Genomic DNA, 22,447 nt, shown 5'->3' with positions numbered 1-22,447 from the left:
GAGGAGGATGATGAGCGGTCGCTAGGCAACGCCGCGGTGTGTTAGTCCGCACAAGCCGAGCGCGTTTGGTAAATGGACCGCGCCGGCGCGAGCATCCGCGCCACCGTAGCCTAGCAGCAGCAGCAGCGGTGGTGGCGGAAGTGCGCATGCGCACAAGTGTGGCGGTGGGGGGGGGGGTGCGGAGGTGACGGTCCCGTGAGGAGACGGAGCGGAGATCCCCGCGGGATCGTGGGGTGTCGATTCTTCTGCTGCTGCTGCTGTTCCTTCTTCCTTCTCCTGCTGGGCGCGGACGAGGCGAGACGACGGACGAGGCGACGCGGGCTGCGAGCGACACGGCTGTGTGTAAGCGCCGTGCCCTCACTTTGAGTTGCGCGCTCCGGCGGTTGTTCGTCAAGAGTTGGGGGGGGGGGACGGGGGTGGGATCCTCTATCCAGAGTGGGGGGCCCAGGATCATCTATCCAGAGTGGGGGGGCCCGAGATCATCTTCCCAGAGTGGGGGGCCCGAGATCATCTACCCAGAGTGGGGGGCCCGAGACCGAGATCATCTACCCAGAGTGGGGGGCCCGGGATCATCTACCCAGAGTGGGGGGCCCGGGATCATCTATCCAGAGTGGGGGGCCCGGGATCATCTATCCAGAGTGGGGGGCCCGGGATCATCTATCCAGAGTGGGGGGCCCGAGATCATCTACCCAGAGTGGGGGGCCCGGGATCATCTACCCAGAGTGGGGGGCCCGAGATCATCTACCCAGAGTGGGGGGCCCGGGATCATCTATCTAGAGTGGGGGGCCCGGGATCATCTACCCAGAGTGGGGGGCCCGAGATCATCTACCCAGAGTGGGGGGCCCGGGATCATCTACCCAGAGTGGGGGGCCCGGGATCATCTATCCAGAGTGGGGGGCCCGGGATCATCTACCCAGAGTGGGGGGCCCGGGATCATCTACCCAGAGTGGGGGGCCCGAGATCATCTACCCAGAATGGGGGGCCTGGGATCATCTATCCAGAGTGGGGGCCCCGGGATCATCTATCCAGATTGGGGGGCGCGGGATCATCTATCCAGAGTGGGGGGCCCGGGATCATCTACCCAGAGTGGGGGGCCCGAGATCATCTATCCAGAGTGGGGGGCCCAGGGTCATCTACCCAGAGTGGGGGGCGCGGGATCATCTACCCAGAGTGGGGGGCCCGGGATCATCTACCCAGAGTGGGGGGCCCGGGATCATCTACCCAGAGTGGGGGGCCCGAGATCATCTATCCAGAGTGGGGGGCCCGAGATCATTTATCCAGAGTGGGGGGCCAGGATCATCTACCCAGAGTGGGGGGCCCGGGATCATCTACCCAGAGTGGGGGGCCCGGGATCATCTACCCAGAGTGGGGGGGGGGGGGCAGGTGCCAGTACAGCAAGTGAGCTCGTGAGTCCTGCTGTGTCGACCACCCAGGTTTATCTCCCCCCCCCCCCCCACATCTTGTGCATGGGGATGTTCTGGGTCCGGTGCACATGCAGTGGAAAGGGGGTTGTTGTTTATGGATCCCCGGTGAAGTGGAGACATTGTGGGGGGGCTCCCTCCTAGGCGTCTCGTATCTCGACCAGAAGTCCTGCCACATGCGCCCTGGACAACCACCCAACATTGCCACCTTCTCTTTGGTTATTTCGGTAAAGTCGCGTAGAAATAAAATAAATAATAGAATACGACGTTTCGATTGCAACACAAGCAACCGTCATCAGGTGTGCATGCAAGCTCGGAGAGAGACAGAGAGAGAGACACACATAGAGAGAGACAAACACAGAGGGAGACATACACAGAGAAAGACCGAGAGAGAGAGACACACACAGAGAGACACAGAGGGACACATACGCAGAGAGACACACAGAGACAGATAAACAGCGCCTCTGTGACGAGGTATTATAGAGAGGGGGGTTGGCAGGGAAATTAGCTTTATTGCCACCTTCACTTTAGTGGCCTTCGCCCACTGATTGTCCAGGTCACTCTTGCAAATGAGATTATCCTTATCTCAAGAGTTCTCACTTTTTAAATAAATAAATTTACACTTTAAGCTACTTATGCCCAAACAGATAATTGTAGGTTCGCATGGGTGTGTAGCTGTATAGTGGGGAGCGGTGGTGTAGCTGTTAGCGCGCTGTGCTACTACAAACCCGGCGACCACACTCATGACAACACTCATGACGATTATCTAAGCCATTTCTGGGCCTCCCCTAAGTCGACTCAGCCTCAAAATTAGTCACTGGTGCTGTATGTAAACATCAGCACTGGGGAGACAAAGGTGGTTGGGCGTGGTGTTGACGACCCACTCTCCTCGTGTTTCGTCCCGGCCTTCGTAATTTTTCACTCCCAGCACTTGCCCCAACAGTGCATTAAAGCTATGACTTGGGTCGTTGTCTTTGTATTTGCCTTGTGACAGGACAATGAAGAGCGGGCAGAGGAAGAGAGTGCGGGTGGAGGAGGCACCACCGACTAATGATGCAGTCCTGGATGAGGTGGCTCAGCTGTTTGAGAAGCGTTTTGAGTTCCGTGTGCCCACCGGTGAAACGTGGACTCTCCCAGAAGCGCGTTTGGTCTTCTCCTCTCCAGCGGCGCAACAGGTGAGCACCACTGCGTTCTAATTGTGCTTTCCAGACGAAAACGTTCAAATTGAGTTCCCCGAGCGCATACCCGTGCTCATGGCGCTCATCTCCCGTTTAATCCCCAATTCGGTGATTGGAAATTCCACATTCCTTTGATGGAGGTTAGTTCCTTCATCAGACAACCGCAGTTGGTTTCTCCCAAAGTGATACTCGTTTTACCCACCCAGGTAGAATGAAGGGCCTGGTCAACTTTTGGACGTGATTCTGATTTGCTAGCTGCACATTGTTAACCACTGAGCCACTTAGTTGGATCATCTACTTAGTAAAAATAATCATCTATTTAGCTCTTAAGTAAATGTTGATAAGCCAGTCACAGCTGAGGCATTGTTGTTGAATGCACATCTATTTGACTTGACAAAAAATGTCTCTGCCTTTGGAATACTTAAAGCTGGAAACAGTTTTTTGTTCTTGCATTGGCCACTTATTGACATCATGTGCAGTCGTAGATGAGCAGTTGATTGAGTCCTTGCTGTATCCTATACAGACAGTGGTCGCCTACCAAGCATAACCTTGAGATCAGTGTTATAATTATTTTGAATAGATGTTAGTATTGTTCTTTGGTTTAATTTATCTTTTTTTTTTTATAGGTGACTTTACCGAAAGAACCAAAGAATAATTCCTGCAGTCACGAAAGCTCCAAAGTTAAGAATGTTAGTATTGGTTTAGAATTCACAGCTGGCCTGGGTGCATGTTAAGCTTTTTCACAAATCACAGTGTGCCCGTTACATTGAATATAACTGTTTCATGTCAGCTCGATTCACTTTAATGAAACTTCACATCCTCTCTTCGAACCTGTGTTCGGCGCAGCCCCACGCGGACCTACAGCGGCTGAAGAAGGATCTGAACGAGGTCAAAGGGCGTCTGAGTGACAAGCCTCTGGATGTGTGGCATGAGCACACGGCCGCCACTAACCGCACGGGGCACGTGGTGGGGCACGTGCGGCGCGTGGCCGGCGCGGAGTTGTGCACGCAGGCCTGGTGCAAGTTTCACGAGCTGCTGGCAGGAGGCCTGCCCGTGCTGCCACCCTCTGCACTGAGACGCGGCGGCGGCGGCAGGATCAATTCGGTGCACCTGTGCGAGGCGCCCGGCGCATTCATCTGCAGCCTCAACCATTACCTGCGAACGCACCAGGTTAAACTTTTTTAATGTAAACTTTTTTTATCTTACCAGGTAAGGCCGACTGAGCTATATAGCTCTTTTTTCAGGAGTGACCTGGCCAGAAATGATAGCCCAACAAAGTGGCGTATCACGTAGAAATGTACAGCAGCCAAATACCCTAAACGCATGTTTCTAAATGTGGAGGGAAAAACTTGAGGACCCGGAGAAAAATCCACGTGACCACAGGGAGAACATGCAAACTCCAAGTATACAGACGTTAGGGTCGGTATTGAGCCCACGACCACCTGCATATCAGATGAGGTATTTAACATCTCGCCACCGTGGCACCCCCCCAGGTAACCCGGGGCCCCCCGAAGAGCCAGGGAGGAGACCAGGGGGGGTAGAGCCACCCCCCTTTTCTTAAGTTGGCTCGGTCAGATGACGTAATCTGCTGTATGAAACGCTTTAGGTAGGTCAAGAAAGAGGATGCCAGAGAAGGTGTTTATAATCCAGGCTGTTGAAGATAAAATCAGGCGTCTTCAGCACTGCCGAGGTTGTGCTGAACTTTTCCTTGAAGTCTGATTGCTTGGTGTGGAGCAGGTAATTCTTTTGGATAGTCTGTAATGTGTTTTTTGATTGGTGGGGGGGATGCGATCAAAATCAGCCGGTAGTTATTTGGGTCATCAGTGGCACCTTCATGAAGTAGGCGCACATAATCAGTTTTCCCATCATTAAAGTTTGTAAATTTTCGACGTATCTCGAGCAGGGTCTGTCAAATAAGTGTTCCCTTTCTAGTCAATGTATCTGAAAGGAAACAGTGTGGAGCAGCAGGTTCCATGGTCAATTATTGTGCCTATTCAAGCAGGATTTAAATATTATTTCAGGGTTATCTGTGTCAATGTTAACTTGTATTTAAAATGTGTTACAAGTATGACTAAAAATCCATTGCATGTTTCCATCTGTTATCTAAGAAAGAAAAAGCTACCAAAATATGAAACGAAAAGTGTAATAGTCTCTAACAATTATTTTAAGAATCATAGTTGTATGAAGGGCCCATCATGGGAAAATGCTTGAGCCAACACAGGAACAAACACTCGCATCCACCACAACCTGAGTCCACCACAACCAGAGCGCAATTGGGCCATGCCGCACCGGTGTTTACCAGACGCCGATTCTCACCGTGTGAATCCCCGGCGCAGGCGGCCTGCAAGCTGTGCTGGCTGGCCACCACCCTGAACCCGTTCCACGAGAGCAACACGTGCGGGAGTATGATCCCGGACGCGCGCCTCATCCTGCACACGGCGGCCCGCTGGTGCTTCGGTGCGGACGACACGGGCGACGCCATGTGCCTGGCCAACCTGCGCCGCTTGCAGGAACGCGCGCGCGACGAGCTGGGGGACGGCGCGCACCTCGTCACCGCCGACGGGAGCTTCGACTGCCAGGTCCGCAGGGGTTTTGTGCGGGACTGCCGTGCCACTCGGGGTGCCCCCCCTCGCCCCCCTCGATTCCGGCACCTTGCGTCACACGGTGAAATTCTCGCTTGCTCTCGAGACTCTTACGTCAGTAGGAGTACCTAAAGAAAATGCACGCGCACACGAGGGTAGAACTAACGAAGAAGTGCGCATGGGTTTGTGGAGTGCAAGCAGTCGCGTGTTGTTTAGTGTTGCTGCACTACGAACCCGGCGACTAGAGTTCGATTCCCACTCGTGGCCAAACCCAGTGACGATTTTCTGAACTGGTCCTGAGGCTCCCCTATGTCAACTCGGTCTCCAATGAGTACCTGGTGTGTAAACATCACCACGAGGGAGACCAAGGCGGTCGGGTGTGGTGCTGGCCACCTACCGCGTGCCATTCGGCTCTTCATTAGTGTTTGCTAACAGCACTTGCCCCAAGTCGGTTAAGACTATAACGGGGGATCTTTGTTGCTGTGAAATGAAAATGGAGTACGTCCTATGTGTGGTTCAGTGTTTTGCGATGTAGCGAGTGTGGAGTGTTTACTCCGCGATGTGTGCGGTGTGGTGCGTGATGCGATGCGGTATGACGCCGTCAGGGTAACCCCGGGGAGCAGGAGGCGTGTGTGGCGCCGCTGGTGTTCTGCGAGACGGTGACGGCACTGGCCCTGCTGGCGCCCGGCGGATCCTTCGTCCTCAAACTCTTCACCCTCTTCGAGCATTCCTCGGCCTGCCTCCTCTTCTTGCTCGTGTGCACCTTCCAGGTTCGTGAGCGTCCCGTACGGTTTCCCGTGCTGGATTGGAGTCTTTGCAGCAGGAATGTGGGGCGGTGACGCGGCCCAACGGTGGCGCGTTCACAGCGTGTTGTAGAGGTTCTTGGTTCGACTCCGGTAGCCCTCCCTGGTTATTACTGCGGTTGTGTATTAACCATAAACATACGAGCGCCGTCTGCTTCACAGTAGCCGTAGAAGATCCTCCCCCGTACTTCAAAACAAGCAGGCCGTTGTGTGCCATCATCATGGTCCACATTTTTTCAAATTTGAACAAATGCACACAAATGACTCGGCTGGGATTATGCACAGCAACATCACCCCCTACCGACAGCCTATACCCATCTCTGAAACATCTCCTCCACATGAGAGCCATGAACTAGAACAATGGTGCTCATGCCAAATATATTAAAATTATTATGAACTGCTTCTCAAAATCAGATTCAGTACTGTGACAATGCATTTCATAATGGTACATTTTAAAAATGTATTTGAAATAAACATTTGTGCACATTTAGATAGAATTATGAACTAATTTTGGAGACTTGATCCTGTTTCAGAAATGTGACATACAAAATATCTCCTTTTGCCAACTTTAATGAAACTAATTCAACCCATTAGCAAAGAAACATAAGTTCACACTTGATGAAATAAAGTAACAATATTTCGTGTTCCTGACATAACTTTGACTCTATATGCCTAAAGAGTTCTCTTGAAGCTTAAAAGCTTATTCTCAAGCGTAATCCTGAAGTAGGCCAATAGTTCATGACACTTGGGTCCATGACAAAGAATTATATTGTTCGGTGCAATGCCCAGATTTAAAATTGCATGAATGTGATCCTTTGCAGTTGAAAGGGTTTGCATGTGCGGCAAGTTTTATAATCTCGACTAATGACTGCTCATCGAGTGGTCGGTGCCTTGTCCAATTTAAAAACGCAACCGTTTCTGCTTTGACAGCTACACCGACACACACATATACATGCGTCCATACATTGTTATATACTGTTAGCGAGCACCTATTAAGGCCGGAACGGCACACGAGGCGGTGGGTATCTAACGCCACACCTGGCTGCCTTTGTCTCCCTCGTGGCAATGTTGACACATCGCACCAGTTCCTCATTTGAGGATGAGTCGATCTAGGCGAGGTCAAGGACCGGTTCAGATAATCGTCACCGATGTTGGCCGTGAGCGGGAATCGAACTCGGGTTGCCGGGTTTGTAGTGCAGCACGCTGACCACTGCGCGACCGCTCCCGCTGGTGGCTATGCACTCCAACAAACCAGCACGTTTGAGCAAGCATGAGTGGGTCACACAGATTGTGAGATGGCGGGGTGACCATCTTCTGGCTTGCCAGGGCATGGCAGTACGCCATGTGGATTCATTTCCATCTGTACGAGGATTGAGTGTTCAGACTGGAGGAATCCCATGAGCTACGAAGCTCTTACAGTGTTTGGGTAATTATTGGTGCCGGTCCCGGCTGCCTTCGCGCTCGTCTTTGATTTCCCGTGTGAAAAATGCACGTTGACAAATTCTACGGCGTTTGTATATACAATTTACCATGGACGACGCTACATAAATAAATGAACGCGCATATGTACGAGTGACACAAAGGTGTTTCCGTAGGAGGTCCACGTGGTGAAACCGGCCACGAGCAAAGCAGGCAACTCGGAGCTGTACGTGGTGTGCCTGGGCTTCCGCGGGCGGGACGCGTTCCCCCCCGCCTTGCTCGAGCGGCTCGAGGAGCACGTGGGCCCAGATGTGTGCGCCCACACGGCCCTCTTCCCTGCCGCCTGCCTTCCTCCCTCCTTCACCCAGCAGCTGCTGGCCTGCGCCACCATGTTCCAGGTGGCCACACACCTTCTTTAGTAATCGTTTAGTACGTTTTGGTATTCGCACCATTCCCATGTGGAGTGGCCAAAGGGACCCGAAGGAGATCACGAATTTGCCTTCCATAAATTGTGAGCTTGCTAGAGTTTGTGTTAATTGTGCCGAAGGTCGTTTTTAAGAAAAAATTTCCCCCTTGCAGAAGCTGCAGGCCGATACGATTCTGGAGAACCTGTGGCTGTTTGAGAACGACGCGGGCGAGGAGCGCTGGGCTCACATCGAGGCAGTGCGCGAGGCCGCCGCCTGGTTCTACACGGACCGCTACGACGTGCAACCCCTCGCCCGGCGCGACTGGCTGATGCAGCGACCACCCAGGGGATCTGGTGCACCACTCTTTCAGTCGTACTCGGGGAAGGGAAAGCAGCGTCAGGTGGGGACCTACAACCAGAGGAAAGAACTGGAGAGCCTGAGCTGGAGAGAGAAGGTAATGCAGGGTTACTTTGAGCCGGACATGCGGACCTTCGATGCCCTGCTCAAGATCGACGCGCCGAGTTGCGACGCGGCTCGTGAGGGCCAGTGTGAGGGCGCGGACGAGCAGTCCGAGGACCCTGCGGAGGAGGAGCGCGTGCTCGAGTGCTCGCCGGATCCTCCAGGCGAGAGCACCTTCTCCGTGCGGCACGGGCCTGCGCTCAGACGCGTGGCCAACTCCCCGTTCTGCGACGTGAAACTGCTGGAGCGTCTCAACGAAGCGCGGGCCAAGGCGGCCGTTGTGCGGCCGGCCAACGCCGTGTGGCTGAGCGGGCAGCACCGCGACGGAAGCCAGAGCGCCGCGGAAACGGAGCAGCGCGTCCGAGCGACGCTCATGAAACTTCTGAATGGGAAGGAACTGAGAGGCGTTTACTATATGGACATCGGGCAACAGACTCGATGTGCGTCTGTAGGGCAAACGCTCTGTGCGCAGTTAAACCCCATGGACGATGTCATCGATAATTCTCGGAAAAACAAATCCCAAAGTGCCGATGAATCCAGTGCAGTCGTGCACAGCGCCCAGCCTGACAGTGGAGGACCTTCAGTTCTGCCACCCACGCCTCTTGACACTTGCAGCCCTACTCGAGACACAGTCCTCATTCCGAAACCGTTAGTCGGAGTTCTAAGCAGCCCACTGCTCTACGACGGAGATGTGTTGTTTCAGCAAAATCTCGTTGACGGATTGCAGCTGATGTTCTCCCACTTGGCAGAGGGCGACTGTCTGGTGCTGCCCCTACCCGCCGCCCTTACTCGATTCTCCGCAGGAATAATCTTTGCCCTTTCACAATGTTTCTGCCGCCTCTCCTTCCTCAACCTCTCGCCAAGCTCGTTTCACATCACCACCGTCTTACTCTGCGCGGGCCTGCGCCATCCATCAGTTTACAAAGGCGTGAAGGAGTTTATCAGTGTGCTGCAGCACGCGGTCTCAAACGCTGGAGAGCGATGCGGCGATGGAAGAGGAGACCGGGAGGGTAACGTTCGGCAGCAGGTGCTGGAGTTTGTCCCCATTGAGGTTTTACTCAGGGAACCACTGTACACATTTCTACTGAAACTCAATACAGACACTCTCCAGTACAGGCTGGGTCTGCTCTTGCAGCTTGAGAAACTCTTCCATAACAAGATCTCAGGACTGGCGACTTAGTGGCAGTCTCAATTGATCTCGTTTGAAAGAAATTGGGGTGCTCTTTAAATGTTCACGGATGTCTCAATGCAGTAATACATGTAACTATGTTGCAAGGAAACTGAAAAAGTCAATATCCATATATTTTTTGAACAATCTTTCAAAATTGCACTTGGAAAATGTTAACCAGAATGTATACACTACACTCTTTACTGTGGCACAATTAAATCTGGGGGTGGAGCAGTGTCGTATAACCCCGGTGAGCCGAGTTCAATTCTAAGCTCCGTTTAACATTGGTGGCGAGCGATACGTGAATCGGTTCCGAGCCCTCCTCCGCCAACCCACAATGACCAGCGTGAAGGACAATCAAACCCCCCTTGAGTGACACGGCATGGGCTTGACAAGAGGGGTGTAAATTATTATATTTGAATCTGGTCACACGACCGATATAATACATTTGCCATCAGGGAACTTAACAGATGTAACATTTAGAATTAAGGAATATGTTTGTATATTGGTTTAAACATCATTACATCCAATACATGATCATTTTGAGTGTCGGTACCACAACAGAACCTGGGGAAGCGTACACGATTTGAGGTGTCCCTCGTTGCTTGTGATGTTGAGCACGTGCTGTGTATATGAACCGATTTCTACATGGAAACAAACGCGAATGCACGTATTGTCATGCACTGAAATAGCACGTGCTGTGATGTGCAATTTATTTTGACACGAAAGCCAACATCTACATTAAAATTATGTTTCTATAAAATGGCAGTCTTGTATCGAAAGTTCATGTAAAATCCTATTTTAGAATTTATTAAAAAAATGTTTATTTTTTACGTGAATAAAAATACATTTCATGAGTTTGGCTTTTAGCAAAGGTGTGTTATGCCATTAAATAGGAATCCTTGTCGGTGATAATGATCACCATGAGCTGCGATAAATCCACTGCTGGATGAAAGCCTCCAAACAATGTCACCATGTCCATTGGACTTGGCTGCACTGCCCGCAGCATGGCCTGACACCTGTTATTCTATTGGTGGTCACCCAATCTAAGCGCTATCCAGACGTAACCGCATTTCGCTTCCGAGGTCTGGCGCTATCGGAGGTATCCAGTCAAGTCATTTCAATAGCCACGATTGACTTCAAAAACTTTGGAAGGGAGCGCTATGTCGCCACGGATGCGAGCAAGGGGTCACACGTTGACGGAAGAAGGCCACGCGAGGCCGTAGAGCATTGGGAAGCAAGGAACGAGACCACAACTCCACTCAACGATATTTAGTCAAGAGCCACCGTTTAGTAGTGAGGATCCATTACAGATAAATAATATACTTTATAAGTACCCAGGCATGATACAAATATTTGATAAAACATTCGTTTCAAAAACAAAAATTATACAAAGATGGTTAAAAGCGTGTTCCTGAGCTTGGAGGGTTGGTGGATGTTAACTGCTGTCTCGTGCAATAGGATTGCTGAACACACTGCGAGGTCATGCGATATGACCCTCCATGTCGATTTCAGTGACGTGAGAGTAACTTTATGCGAAGATTTTTTACTGGTAGGAACCGCCAGGTTACAACAGCCCACAGGGGATTGTGTCCGTCGTGCAGGGAGGGGCTGGGTAGGGAGGGGCTGGGTGGGGGGTGGGGCTGGGTGGGGAGGGGCTGGTCACCCCGTGGTGCCCTTATAAAACTCAACGTTTAACCTACTCACGCTGGCTTGTGCCCGCCCTCAGTCGGGCATATTTGCGGAATACACCACGCCACCGTTGACCCTGGCCATTGACCGAGCAACCCAACGTTCCTACCAGCTCCCTCTGCAGGAATGTGTTTAAAATACTACAGTATTTTAGTGCTTGCAGTTAAATTTTCTGAAAAGCATATGGACATTAGCAATCATTTAATAAAAATCGTACGTTTTAGGCCATGCAGTCGCAGAACCTTATGCGATATAACACAGACACGTGACCGATAGTGGTTCTGCAGAAACTCCTTGCGGGACTAAAACAACATCATTATTATCTTGCTGTGCTAAGGGGGATTTTGGTCATCATTGTGCTGTTGCAACACCCACCTCTGCTGTCCCCACTTCCACTGCTCAGTGCACCCCCTCCCCACTTCCTGTGTCTGGGGGGAGGGGTGGGGCTTAACCAGAAAGAAGCAGGGCATAAGATGAAGGGGCAGGGCCTAAAAGGAAAGGCACAGCTGAAACAGGAAGAGACATTTGGGCATGATGTATGTACCGTATATAGAACTTATTTCGCACCCTACCTAGCCAACAATGCCAATCGGAGGTGCGGGGGAAGGACAACAAAACTAAATACGCAACAGAGTTCTTAAAGGAATTAGTTTCCAATCTAATCGGGAAGACATGATGAGGGTTAAAGGCTTAAGGCAGTGGGGGGCAGAGAGGAAGGAGGTGGGGGCCTCTCGAGGCCTAAAGAAAGAGGGGAGGGGCCTAAACAGGAAGGGCAGGGGCCTGAATAGGAAGCTCAAATATGCCACCTCCAATTAGAACGGCCGCAAAAAAGTACAAAAATTCGCAAATCTCATATAGCAATGACAGTGACGTAAAAAAAACTATTGTCCATAAGTAATAGTGCTTCGACTATGAACTCCCCTGTTGATTTAAGGAAATGCAAGCAGATTATTAAATATGTGCAACAGGCAGCACACATTTAATTCTGCACAGGCCAACTTACACTATTAATAGCACCCAACCCACGTGTGTAATTTGTTTAATTTGCATTTAAAATAAGAAAGGAATGACAGCTTTTCTTTTCTTGGGGTAGTCTTCAAACTTTTCCAGATACCATCTGCGGCAAACAGCACAAAACGCCAGAGGTTACCAATTAAAGTTGCACTGTACGGCACCGAATGCGCGTGCAGTGGTACTCAACTGCAAGTTAGGCCTAGTGCTGTTACTTTATTTTGGGGATGATCTCTGTAACCGGGGGTTGTGCTCTGGGGTTGTCTATCACATGTTGGCTGTTTATTTTTTACTTTGTAATCCTAAAAATGAGTGAACTATTTCGCAAAATGTTACTTTCGTGTATGTTTTGATTACTGATTAAATGAACGTTTGTTTTTTTACCTTTCATTGCTAAATCAAAAAGGTGACTTTAATACACCGAGAGGACTATAATCGTGTTGGCTCGGTGATTTCACGCTCTCTCCAGCAAGAGAACCATCGCATAAGTGGCTGCTGTTGCTCGGAATGTGGACCGTGACGTCAGCACACAACGGCCGACTTTTCGAATGATGCCGCGGGATCTTTAGCATCCACTGTGAAGCAGACGGCACGTAGTAGTATTTTTTTACGACAAATTCACCCGCAGTATTAACCAGGGCGGTCGCCCGGCTCGAACCACAAACCTCGGCAACAAGCGGCGAACGCGCCACCTCTAGGCCGCGTCACCACCCGTGCTGGGTCCTCGCGCCATGCCGTGTGTGGAGGGGTGGAGGGGTGTAGACTCACTTGTGGTGGTGAACGGAGCGTGGCCCGATGACCGTGATGGTGAACACAGAGAAAGCCCAGGCCTGCAGGGTGCAGCACGCGATGGCAAAGCCCAACCACTCCACCATCTCCCCCAAGAAGTTTGCTCCCGACACGAACTCAAACATCCCTCCTAGAAGAACAATACGGACACGTGCCAATGGACATCGGTAAGTAGACGCATCTTTTTGGGTGACACGTGCCAGGAATACAAGTGGCCATCCTAGGAGAAGCCAACAGTGATCAAACTACCAACGGAATGTGGAAATTCCACCATTGGCTTATGACCACCAATGGAGATGGATGCCTGCTGTTGCTTATTCGAACATGGGAGATACGTTCTTGTCAAGTCAAATGCAATACTCCACTGATGGTAAAAATTACATGTTTTTTTCCACGAGGCTGTCACCTGGCCCGTGATGTAAATCTATGGTTAGAGTTAACTGTAACAACATGACAGTGTGACAGAGTTAACTCTTAACAGAATTATGACTCAAGATAAGTTGCAGGAAAGCAGTACAGTATGTCGTGGGAGAACCAGTAGTCTAAAAAGCGTGCTGTGCAAACAACCTGGGGCAGCATGCCATGCATACAAGGAGAAACAGACCACACGTTGTCCGATTTATCCGCAACAGTTTTTCTAATTTGAACAGTAAAAATTCCACGAATGCAAATTTGACAACCTACATCGAATTCACTCCCTAACGCATAGGTTGTGTTATCGTGAACTTCTGTATATTGAGTTGCAGTACAACGAGGGAAGACCGCATGCCAACATTTGAAAAGGCGTGATTCGATATAAAAACTACCACTAAGAGGTTCGTAGAGGGAGGCGGGGCACCTGCTGGGCTACTAACCGCGTGGGATCTTGTAGCCCGTTTCACCGGGCTTGCGTAGATTCCGCAGAATGTGGTCCGAGTGCAGGTTTATCAGCAAACCAGCAAGCCAGAGCAGTGCCCCTTGCCACACCACACACACACACCGCACCGCCAGGGTCACACGAGGTCAGCCACAGATACTCGACACACCAAAACACACAATGTAGCGGGTACGGTTGTGTTTCAGTGTTCAAAACCGCAACCTGAGAGCCACATATAACAGGTAAATCGCGGACAAAATCCAATGGCCGACTTCCGCTTCAATTAAACGTATACCAAGAAGTGACAATTCTATTTACCGAAAAGCTTAATAATTTCAGAAAAATTAACCGTGCTTCAAGAAAACAAAACCACGTTTGGATTGCTATGAAATAATGAATACATACCTCTACTCATAGCAGCTTGGCAGTTATCAACTTTACCACACGTGGAATGATGTTATGTTTGAGGACGTTACAAATCTAGCAGCCCTCATGGCATCCATCACTCCTCCCCTGACATTTTTCGATTTAAAGCTTTCGTGACTGCAGGGATTCATCTTCTTGGTTCTTTCGGTAAAGTCACGTAGAAGGGAAGTAATAAAATAATAAAAATAAAACATAATAAAATAATTCTCACGACGTTTCGGCCACAACGCAAGCAGCCGTCCTCAGGTGAAAACCAGGTCTGTCGAGGCGACAGCGTCTGAATGAAACAGCACCATGCTTGGAGCATATATTTAAGCTGGCATAAATATGCTGAATTCCTCTTGATATGCAAATTCTTTTGTCAAGGCGCCCTTTCCCCCCCTTCCAACCCAGCTTAAATATATGCTCCAAGCATGGTGCTGTTTCATTCAGACGCTGTCGCCTCGACAGACCTGGTTTTCACCTGAGGACGGATGCTTGCGTTGTGGCCGAAACGTCGTGAGAATTATTTTATTATGTTTTATTATTTTATTACTTCCTTTCTACGTGACTTTACCGAAAGAACCAAGAAGATCCTCCCCTGACAGTCCAAGTGCAGCTAAATTAGACCCCTTGTAAACTTGTCGACTGCTATAGCCAATAACCTCCTTATCACAGTCCATTGCATGGTGAACACTGAAGTACTACCTAAATACAGAGAGCCTTTTACGACCTCCGCATTACACATTATTTCTGAAACCTGTGTCAGAAAGCAGTTCAAATATTCAGGAAACCTTCCTACCACTGCAAATTAAAATATATGTTTGTGTTAGGAAAAGTCACCTTAATATTCCCAGGGCCCACCCTCAGTACTTACAGGTGCCGAGAGCTGCAATGGCCCAGGCAAAGGTCCCCGCTAGCAAAAATGAAACATCATTTTGCACTCGGGTGCAAATGGACCGTTGCGATATCCAAGTCTTATACCTCTCATACTCCACACTTTTTTTTTTAAACAATCTTAAACAATCACAATGCGCATCTGACAAACACCTATCTTGACCCCCCCAAACTATTCCGACACCTTTTCGTTGCATTTATGCTATTGTTCCATACAACTTACACCAATTCTGCTGCATCTTGTCTCTTTAAAACCTTCCTATGGTCACACGTGTCAAATCCTTTCCTATCCGCTTTAAATGCTGAAAACTTCCACGGACTGCCTAAATAAAACAAAACCCTAACACAACACCGGGTGACATGGCATGTTTCTGTATCAAATTATTGCTGTATCAGGTTACTGATTTATCAGTACATATACTGCTGTATCAGTACCTATACTGTGCTCCAAATTTCTGGAAACCAGTTGCGGGCTTTATAGGGAGTGCGATTCCAAGTGGGTTTGTCGTTTTGCCAAATTTTTAGAGATGCTTTCATGCACACTTATTAGGCAGAACCCCACAGGTATCGTCTGACTTGTGTGTTCTGTATTGAACTTAATAAAGAAATAGAAACCCGTTTGTACACGCAACCGAACGACTCCATGGCCCATATGCGCGCCCGTTTACAGGGACTCACGGTCCTGCGTGTCACAGTTCTAAATAGTCAGCCTGCAGCAATATGCAGAGCTTTAGTGCCTTCTTTGGTGCGGTGTCTCCAGTCTAGCAGTAGACAGAGCACTGGTGGCTCCCTCGGTGTGATGTGCCCGCCTTCCAGCGGTAGGTAGAGCAGGTGGCTCCCTTGAGGTGGTTGATGCAGCACTCCAAAGTCTTGATGTTGCCCAACACATGAAAGCTGAAGAGGCCCTTGCAGCTCTATTTATGTCCTCGTTGTTCTTGGTCTGGCGAGTCCCCGCACTCCAACAGTCGACACCGCTCATCCAGCCCTTGAAGTGGTCTCTCCACACTCCAGCAGTTGATAGAGCCCTCCTCGTGGCCCTGGGAGTGGTGTCCCCCCCCCTCTACTCCAGCAGTAGAGATTGCACCCACACTTCGCAGCCCAGCACACTCAGCCCCAGGTACAGCACTCGGCTTCTGCGGCAGCACTGCTTGAGATTATTGCAGCCCTGGGTGTGTGATGGCTCCACCCTCCAGCAGTGGATCAGGCCCCCTTGCTCCACTCGGTGTGGTTCTTCCAAACTCCATCAGTGGATCAGGCCCCCTTGCTCCACTCGGTGTGGTTCTTCCAAACTCCATCAGTGGATCAGGCCCCCTTGCTCCACTCGGTGTGGTTCTTCCAAACTCCATCAGTGGATCAGGCCTTCTTGCTGATGGCTGGTTCCTGCTGCGCTTGCCTTCCTTCCTTCTCCTCACGTCGCGTCCCCTCAACCCCTTCTTTGTTGCCCCCTTCATAGTGGTAATTTTGCACAATTGGGCTTCCCCACACCCATACGACTAAAACCGGTCCCTCCAACTCTAGCTGGCACCAGAGGGAAGCCAGGGAAGTGACCCTCAACTTCCATCTCGTCACACCAGTCACCCACCTGCTTGACCCTCCACGAACTCGTTTGAAATCCAGGAAACCAATCTGGGATCGTGCGAAACAAATGGATGAAGCAGGGTCAATTGAAGACCGCTGGCGAACACTGTGGAGTTCTGTGGACATTCCAAATAAAGCTCCATCAACCGTTGAAGAACAGCAACAGGTCGCTGTGCGCACCTCCTCCACAAGTGGAGAATTAAAGACAACCCACAGTGTGACTGCGGACTCAAACCAGACAATGGACCATATTGCGAACAACTGCTCTCTGGCGGGACTGAGCAGTATTAAGTCGCGCTACTCCTGAAGCTATCGCATGGCTTACAGACTTAAACTTGGACGTGTGATTTCCATATACTTGCCATATGCTAGAGCGAGAGACCTGCAGAAACATTGCAGCACTGACCTATTGCGTGCAGGGTGGGAACCTTCACACGTTTCAGCTGTTACGTGCGTTAGCACAGGTGACAACAGGACACTCATCCATCCACTCACCACACTGCAGGTAACAACAAAAACACATTCACCCTCCACCCACTCACCACACTGCAGATCACTCCTCTCCTCTCTCTGCTTCTTCCCTCAAACGCTGATACACCTTGGAATTCCCTCCCATTGTATCTTTTCCAAGCTCTCATAACAACAGCCTGACTCAAATTCGAGAAACGTTTCTACACTTATCCGTTACAACTCTTGACGATGCTTGCAGGCCGCTTGGCATGATGGGCCGTCGGGCCCTGAGGCTCAGCGACTGCGTTCAAACAAAAAAATAAAAATAAGTAATATTTAAAAAAACTTTTTTTTAAACAAGCTTTTATGAAATGTACTAGTAATGGAAGAACTCCACGACTCCAGGAAGTGGCCCCAAAGCTTGCCATAACGTAAGGGACCGTAGCCAATTACAGCCAAAGTCAGTTGACCGTGGACAATTAGATCCAAGCCGAAACATAACATATAAAAAATAATGTTTATTTTTTTTAATGATAGAATATAGTATTGTCATCAGTATGACGTAAGTATACCAAGTTTGCAGTCGATACCACATTGGGAAGTGGGTTAAAATTGAGTTAAAAAATTTGAGGATACGACAACAGAGTGAGTTAATAGAAAGCGTGTAAAAGAATGTTTAAAATATACAAGATTTGAGGATACGACAACAACAACAGACAGAGTGAGTTAATAGAAAGCGTGTAAAAGAATGTTTAAAATATACAAGATTTGAGGATACGACAACAACAACAGACAGAGTGGGTTAATAGAAAGCGTGTAAAAGAATGTTTAAAATATACAAGATTTGAGGATACGACAACAACACCAGACAGAGTGAGTTAATAGAAAGCGTGTAAAAGAATGTTTAAAATATACAAGATTTGAGGATACGACAACAACAACAGACAGAGTGAGTTAATAGAAAGCGTGTAAAAGAATGTTTAAAATATACAAGATTTGAGGATACGACAACAACAACAGACAGAGTGAGTTAATAGAAAGCGTGTAAAAGAATGTTTAAAATATACAAGATTTGAGGATACGACAACAACAACAGACAGAGTGAGTTAATAGAAAGCGTGTAAAAGAATGTTTAAAATATACAAGATTTGAGGATACGACAACAACACCAGACAGAGTGAGTTAATAGAAAGCGTGTAAAAGAATGTTTAAAATATACAAGATTTGAGGATACGACAACAACACCAGACAGAGTGAGTTAATAGAAAGCGTGTAAAAGAATGTTTAAAATATACAAGATTTGAGGATACGACAACAACACCAGACAGAGTGAGTTAATAGAAAGCGTGTAAAAGAATGTTTAAAATATACAAGATTTGAGGATACGACAACAACACCAGACAGAGTGAGTTAATAGAAAGCGTGTAAAAGAATGTTTAAAATATACAAGATTTGAGGATACGACAACAACAACAGACAGAGTGAGTTAATAGAAAGCGTGTAAAAGAATGTTTAAAATATACAAGATTTGAGGATACGACAACAACAACAGACAGAGTGAGTTAATAGAAAGCGTGTAAAAAAATGTTTAAATATACAAGATTTGAGGATACGACAACAACAACAGACAGAGTGAGTTAATAGAAAGCGTGTAAAAGAATGTTTAAAATATACAAGATTTGAGGATACGACAACAACACCAGACAGAGTGAGTTAATAGAAAGCGTGTAAAAGAATGTTTAAAATATACAAGATTTGAGGATACGACAACAACACCAGACAGAGTGAGTTAATAGAAAGCGTGTAAAAGAATGTTTAAAATATACAAGATTTGAGGATACGACAACAACACCAGACAGAGTGAGTTAATAGAAAGCGTGTAAAAGAATGTTTAAAATATACAAGATTTGAGGATACGACAACAACACCAGACAGAGTGAGGTAATAGAAAGCGTGTAAAATAATGTTTAAAATATACAAGATTTGAGGATACGACAACAACAACAGACAGAGTGAGTTAATAGAAAGCGTGTAAAAGAATGTTTAAAATATACAAGATTTGAGGATACGACAACAACAACAGACAGAGTGAGTTAATAGAAAGCGTGTAAAAGAATGTTTAAAATATACAAGATTTGAGGATACAACGACGACAACAACAACAGACAGAGTGAGTTAATAGAAAGCGTGTAAAAGAATGTTTAAAATATACAAGATTTGAGGATACGACAACAACAACAGACAGAGTGAGTTAATAGAAAGCGTGTAATGAACACCACAAGAGGCGTGCACACACCTGCGACGAAGCGGACGTCGTAGAGCCAGCCGTCGGGGTAGCGAGCGCACGAGATGAGCGTGCGGCTCTGCAAGTAGCCATTGAAGGTGCAAAACGCCAAGGCGAGGAGGAAGGGCACGAACGGCATGGGTTTCGCTCCGCGGAGGAGGAAGGGGTAGATGAGTGCCCTGCACACACGTGGGAGGTGCAGAGAACAAGCGGGCGTGTGGAACAGGTCCTGATAAGGGAGGCAAGGGTGGAGGGCACAGTGGTTAACACTTCAATTTCGTATTCTTAGGTTTTTTCGGTAAGAATATGAATCCTTGCAGTCACGAAAGCTTCAAATCTAGAACTTCAATTTCGATTTAAAGCTTTCGTGACTGCAGGGATTCATCTTCTTGGTTCTTTCGGTAAAGTCACGTAGAAGGGAAATAATAAAATAATACAAATAAAACTAAGACATAATAAAATACAATTCTCACGACGTTTCGGCCACAACGCAAGCAGCCGTCCGCAGGTGAAGAACAGGTCTGTCGGAAAGACAGCGTCTGAATGAGACGCTGTGTTGTATTTTATTAAGTTTTATTTTTATTATTTTATTATTTCCCTTCTACGTGACTTTACCGAAAGAACCAAGAAGATGGTTAACACTTGTTCGTCAGCAAGAAGGGCCTGGATTAGATTCCACACTCGGGCACCTTTCTCTGTGAGAGTTTGTATTTTCTCCTCTCTACTCTTTGGTTCTTTCGATAAAGTCACGTAGGTATAAAATAAAATAAATCACGACGTTTCGATTGCAACACAAGCAATCATCATCAGATGGGAGAACCACAGCAAGATTTTTTTTTTGCTGAAGTGGGAAATGTTCTTGCTGTGGTTTTCCCACCTGCTAATGATTGCTGGTATTGCAATCGAAACGTCGTGATTTATTTTATTTTATACCTACGTGACTTTTCCGAAAGAACCAAAGAGTTTGGATGCCAGTAGTCACGAAAGCTTCAAATCAAGATTTTCTCCTCTCGTTCTGCGGGGGGGGGGGGGGGGGGGTTACTCCGGATTTTCTGGTTTCTTCTCTGTGACTGGTATTGGGCCAAGACATTGCAAGAATGAACGACACTGCAAATTACTCAATTGCGATTGAACACACGGCAGCAGGAGCAGCAACATCGCCCCCTACTGTTAAATCTTGGCAGCACCCTCCTAAGTAAAACGCCTAAACACTCGTCTAGCATTGCCCAGTGTATAAACACCTATAAAAATCTCGATTTAAAGCTTTCGTGACTGCAGGGATTCGTCTTCTTGGTTCTTTCGGTAAAGTCACGTAGAAGGGAAGTACGCTGTCTGATTCAGACGCTGTCGCCTCGACAGACCTGGTTTTCACCTGAGGACGGCTGCTTGCGTTGTGGCCGAAACGTCGTGAGAATTATTTTATTATGTTTTATTTTTATTATTTTATTACTTCCCTTCTACGTGACTTTACCGAAAGAACCAAGAAGACCTTTAAAAATCATTGATCTTCTGGGTCAGACGTGAGTACAATGCCATACGAACAAATACAGTTGTCACGTAACCAAACGCACCGACGTATCTATTGCATCAGCACGCCAGTGTGTCGGAGAGCGACCCACACACACTTTTAACAACGCTGATAACAATTCATCAGCAGCAGCCGCATCAGCAGCAACATCATGACCTGAGGAATCAGCAGGCCGCACGGTAAAGACGAGCCACAGTCGTGCGAGTGTGATCATGCGACCCAGACTGTATAGCAAACCCATAGAGACACACACATCGCGACATCGGGACCCACACACATACATTAAAGACAAGCCAGAGTGGTGCAATTGTGTCCATGCAACCCAAACTACTGACCATGCATCAAAGCAAACCACCACCGTCTGCGCTCCTACAGTGGAGGAGCAATAACAAAACTCCACCAACTCTCCTCCTGCAGCAGCAGCACCATCGATCACCATCGATCACCATCAGCATCTCACCGATGAAAGTAGTGGCCGATGAACATGGCGAGCAGCACGTGGTTGGGCCAGGGCACGAGCGGGCCTCCCGGGTAAACATCCCCGCCGTGGCCGCCCGGCAGCGCGGCGGCCGCGCCGTGCCAGCTGACGAGCCAGAGGGGCACGGCGAGCGCGGGCAGCTCCTGCACGACCCAGGCGAGGCGCGGGGGCAGCCCCGGGCCCCAGCTGCGGGAGCCGTAGCGGCCGTAGGGGATGCGGAGGCGCAGCGCGGGCAGCAGCAGCAGCAGCACCAGCAGCAGCAGCGGGGCGGCCACGCCGGCCAGCAGCAGCGCGGCCGCGTCCAGCGCCCAGCGCTCGGCGCAGTCGCTCCACGTGCTCATGGCCGTGGGGACGGACGGAGGGACGGGACGGGAGGAGGTCGGCCCAGGGAGGGGAGAGAGTGGAGGAGAGACGCGGCCGGGAGAGCGATGGAGAGCGCGGCGGTTGATGTGCGCCGCTGTTGCTGCGTGAAGGTGCGTGCTACTCACGTTCAGGGGCCCCCCTCGCACGTGGGGTGGGGAGTGGAGGGGGGAGTGGTAGGGGGGTGGGGGACTGTGGAGGGGGGGGGGGGACTGTGGCGGTGGGTGGGGGGGACTGGGGGTGGGGGGGACTGGGAGTGGGGGACTGGGGGGTGGGGGGACTGGGGGTGGGGGGTACTGGGGGTGGGGGTACTGGGGGGGGACTGGGGGTGGGGGGGACTGGGGAGGGGGGGGACTGGGGGGTGGGGGTAATGGGGGTGGGGGGGGGACTGGGGGTGGGGGGGACTGGGGAGGGGGGGACTGGGGGTGGGGGGACTGGGGGGGACTGGGGGGGTGGGGGTACTGGGGGTGGGAGAGAGACTTGGGGGGGGGGACTGGGGGTGGGGTGGGGGAGCTGGGGGGGTGGGGGACGGGGGGGGGACGGGGACGGGGGGGTGGGGTGGGGGGGACGGGGGGGTGGGGTGGGGGGGACGGGGGGGTGGGGTGGGGGGGACGGGGGGGTGGGGTGGGGGGGACTGGGGGATGGGGTGGGGGGGACTGGGGGATGGGGTGGGGGGGACTGG

General features: G+C 49.7%; 2 protein-coding genes across 2 annotated transcripts; one reads left to right on the top strand and one right to left on the bottom strand.

Annotated features, from left to right (window-relative positions):
• Positions 1–172: 172 nt before the first annotated feature.
• CMTR2 (cap methyltransferase 2) lies at positions 173–10,294 on the top strand. The gene is made up of 7 exons (XM_061547645.1): positions 173–342; positions 2,416–2,596; positions 3,446–3,769; positions 4,936–5,178; positions 5,787–5,951; positions 7,580–7,801; positions 7,983–10,294. Exons 2-7 carry the CDS (start codon positions 2,420–2,422, stop codon positions 9,447–9,449), a joined length of 2,598 nt encoding a protein of 865 aa, XP_061403629.1. The 5' UTR covers positions 173–342; positions 2,416–2,419; the 3' UTR covers positions 9,450–10,294.
• LOC133339572 (3-oxo-5-alpha-steroid 4-dehydrogenase 1-like) lies at positions 10,227–21,894 on the bottom strand. The gene is made up of 5 exons (XM_061547686.1): positions 21,388–21,894; positions 19,412–19,578; positions 13,784–13,885; positions 12,909–13,059; positions 10,227–12,246 (listed from the first exon to the last, which is right to left on the bottom strand). Exons 1-5 carry the CDS (start codon positions 21,744–21,746, stop codon positions 12,180–12,182), a joined length of 846 nt encoding a protein of 281 aa, XP_061403670.1. The 5' UTR covers positions 21,747–21,894; the 3' UTR covers positions 10,227–12,179.
• Positions 21,895–22,447: the final 553 nt, after the last annotated feature.

The sequence above is a fragment of the Lethenteron reissneri genome, chromosome 9 (genome assembly GCF_015708825.2).
Source record: "Lethenteron reissneri isolate LAM-NWPU_2019-01 chromosome 9, ASM1570882v1, whole genome shotgun sequence".
NCBI lineage: Eukaryota > Metazoa > Chordata > Hyperoartia > Petromyzontiformes > Petromyzontidae > Lethenteron > Lethenteron reissneri.
This window is presented reverse-complemented; position numbering and strand designations above follow the sequence as displayed.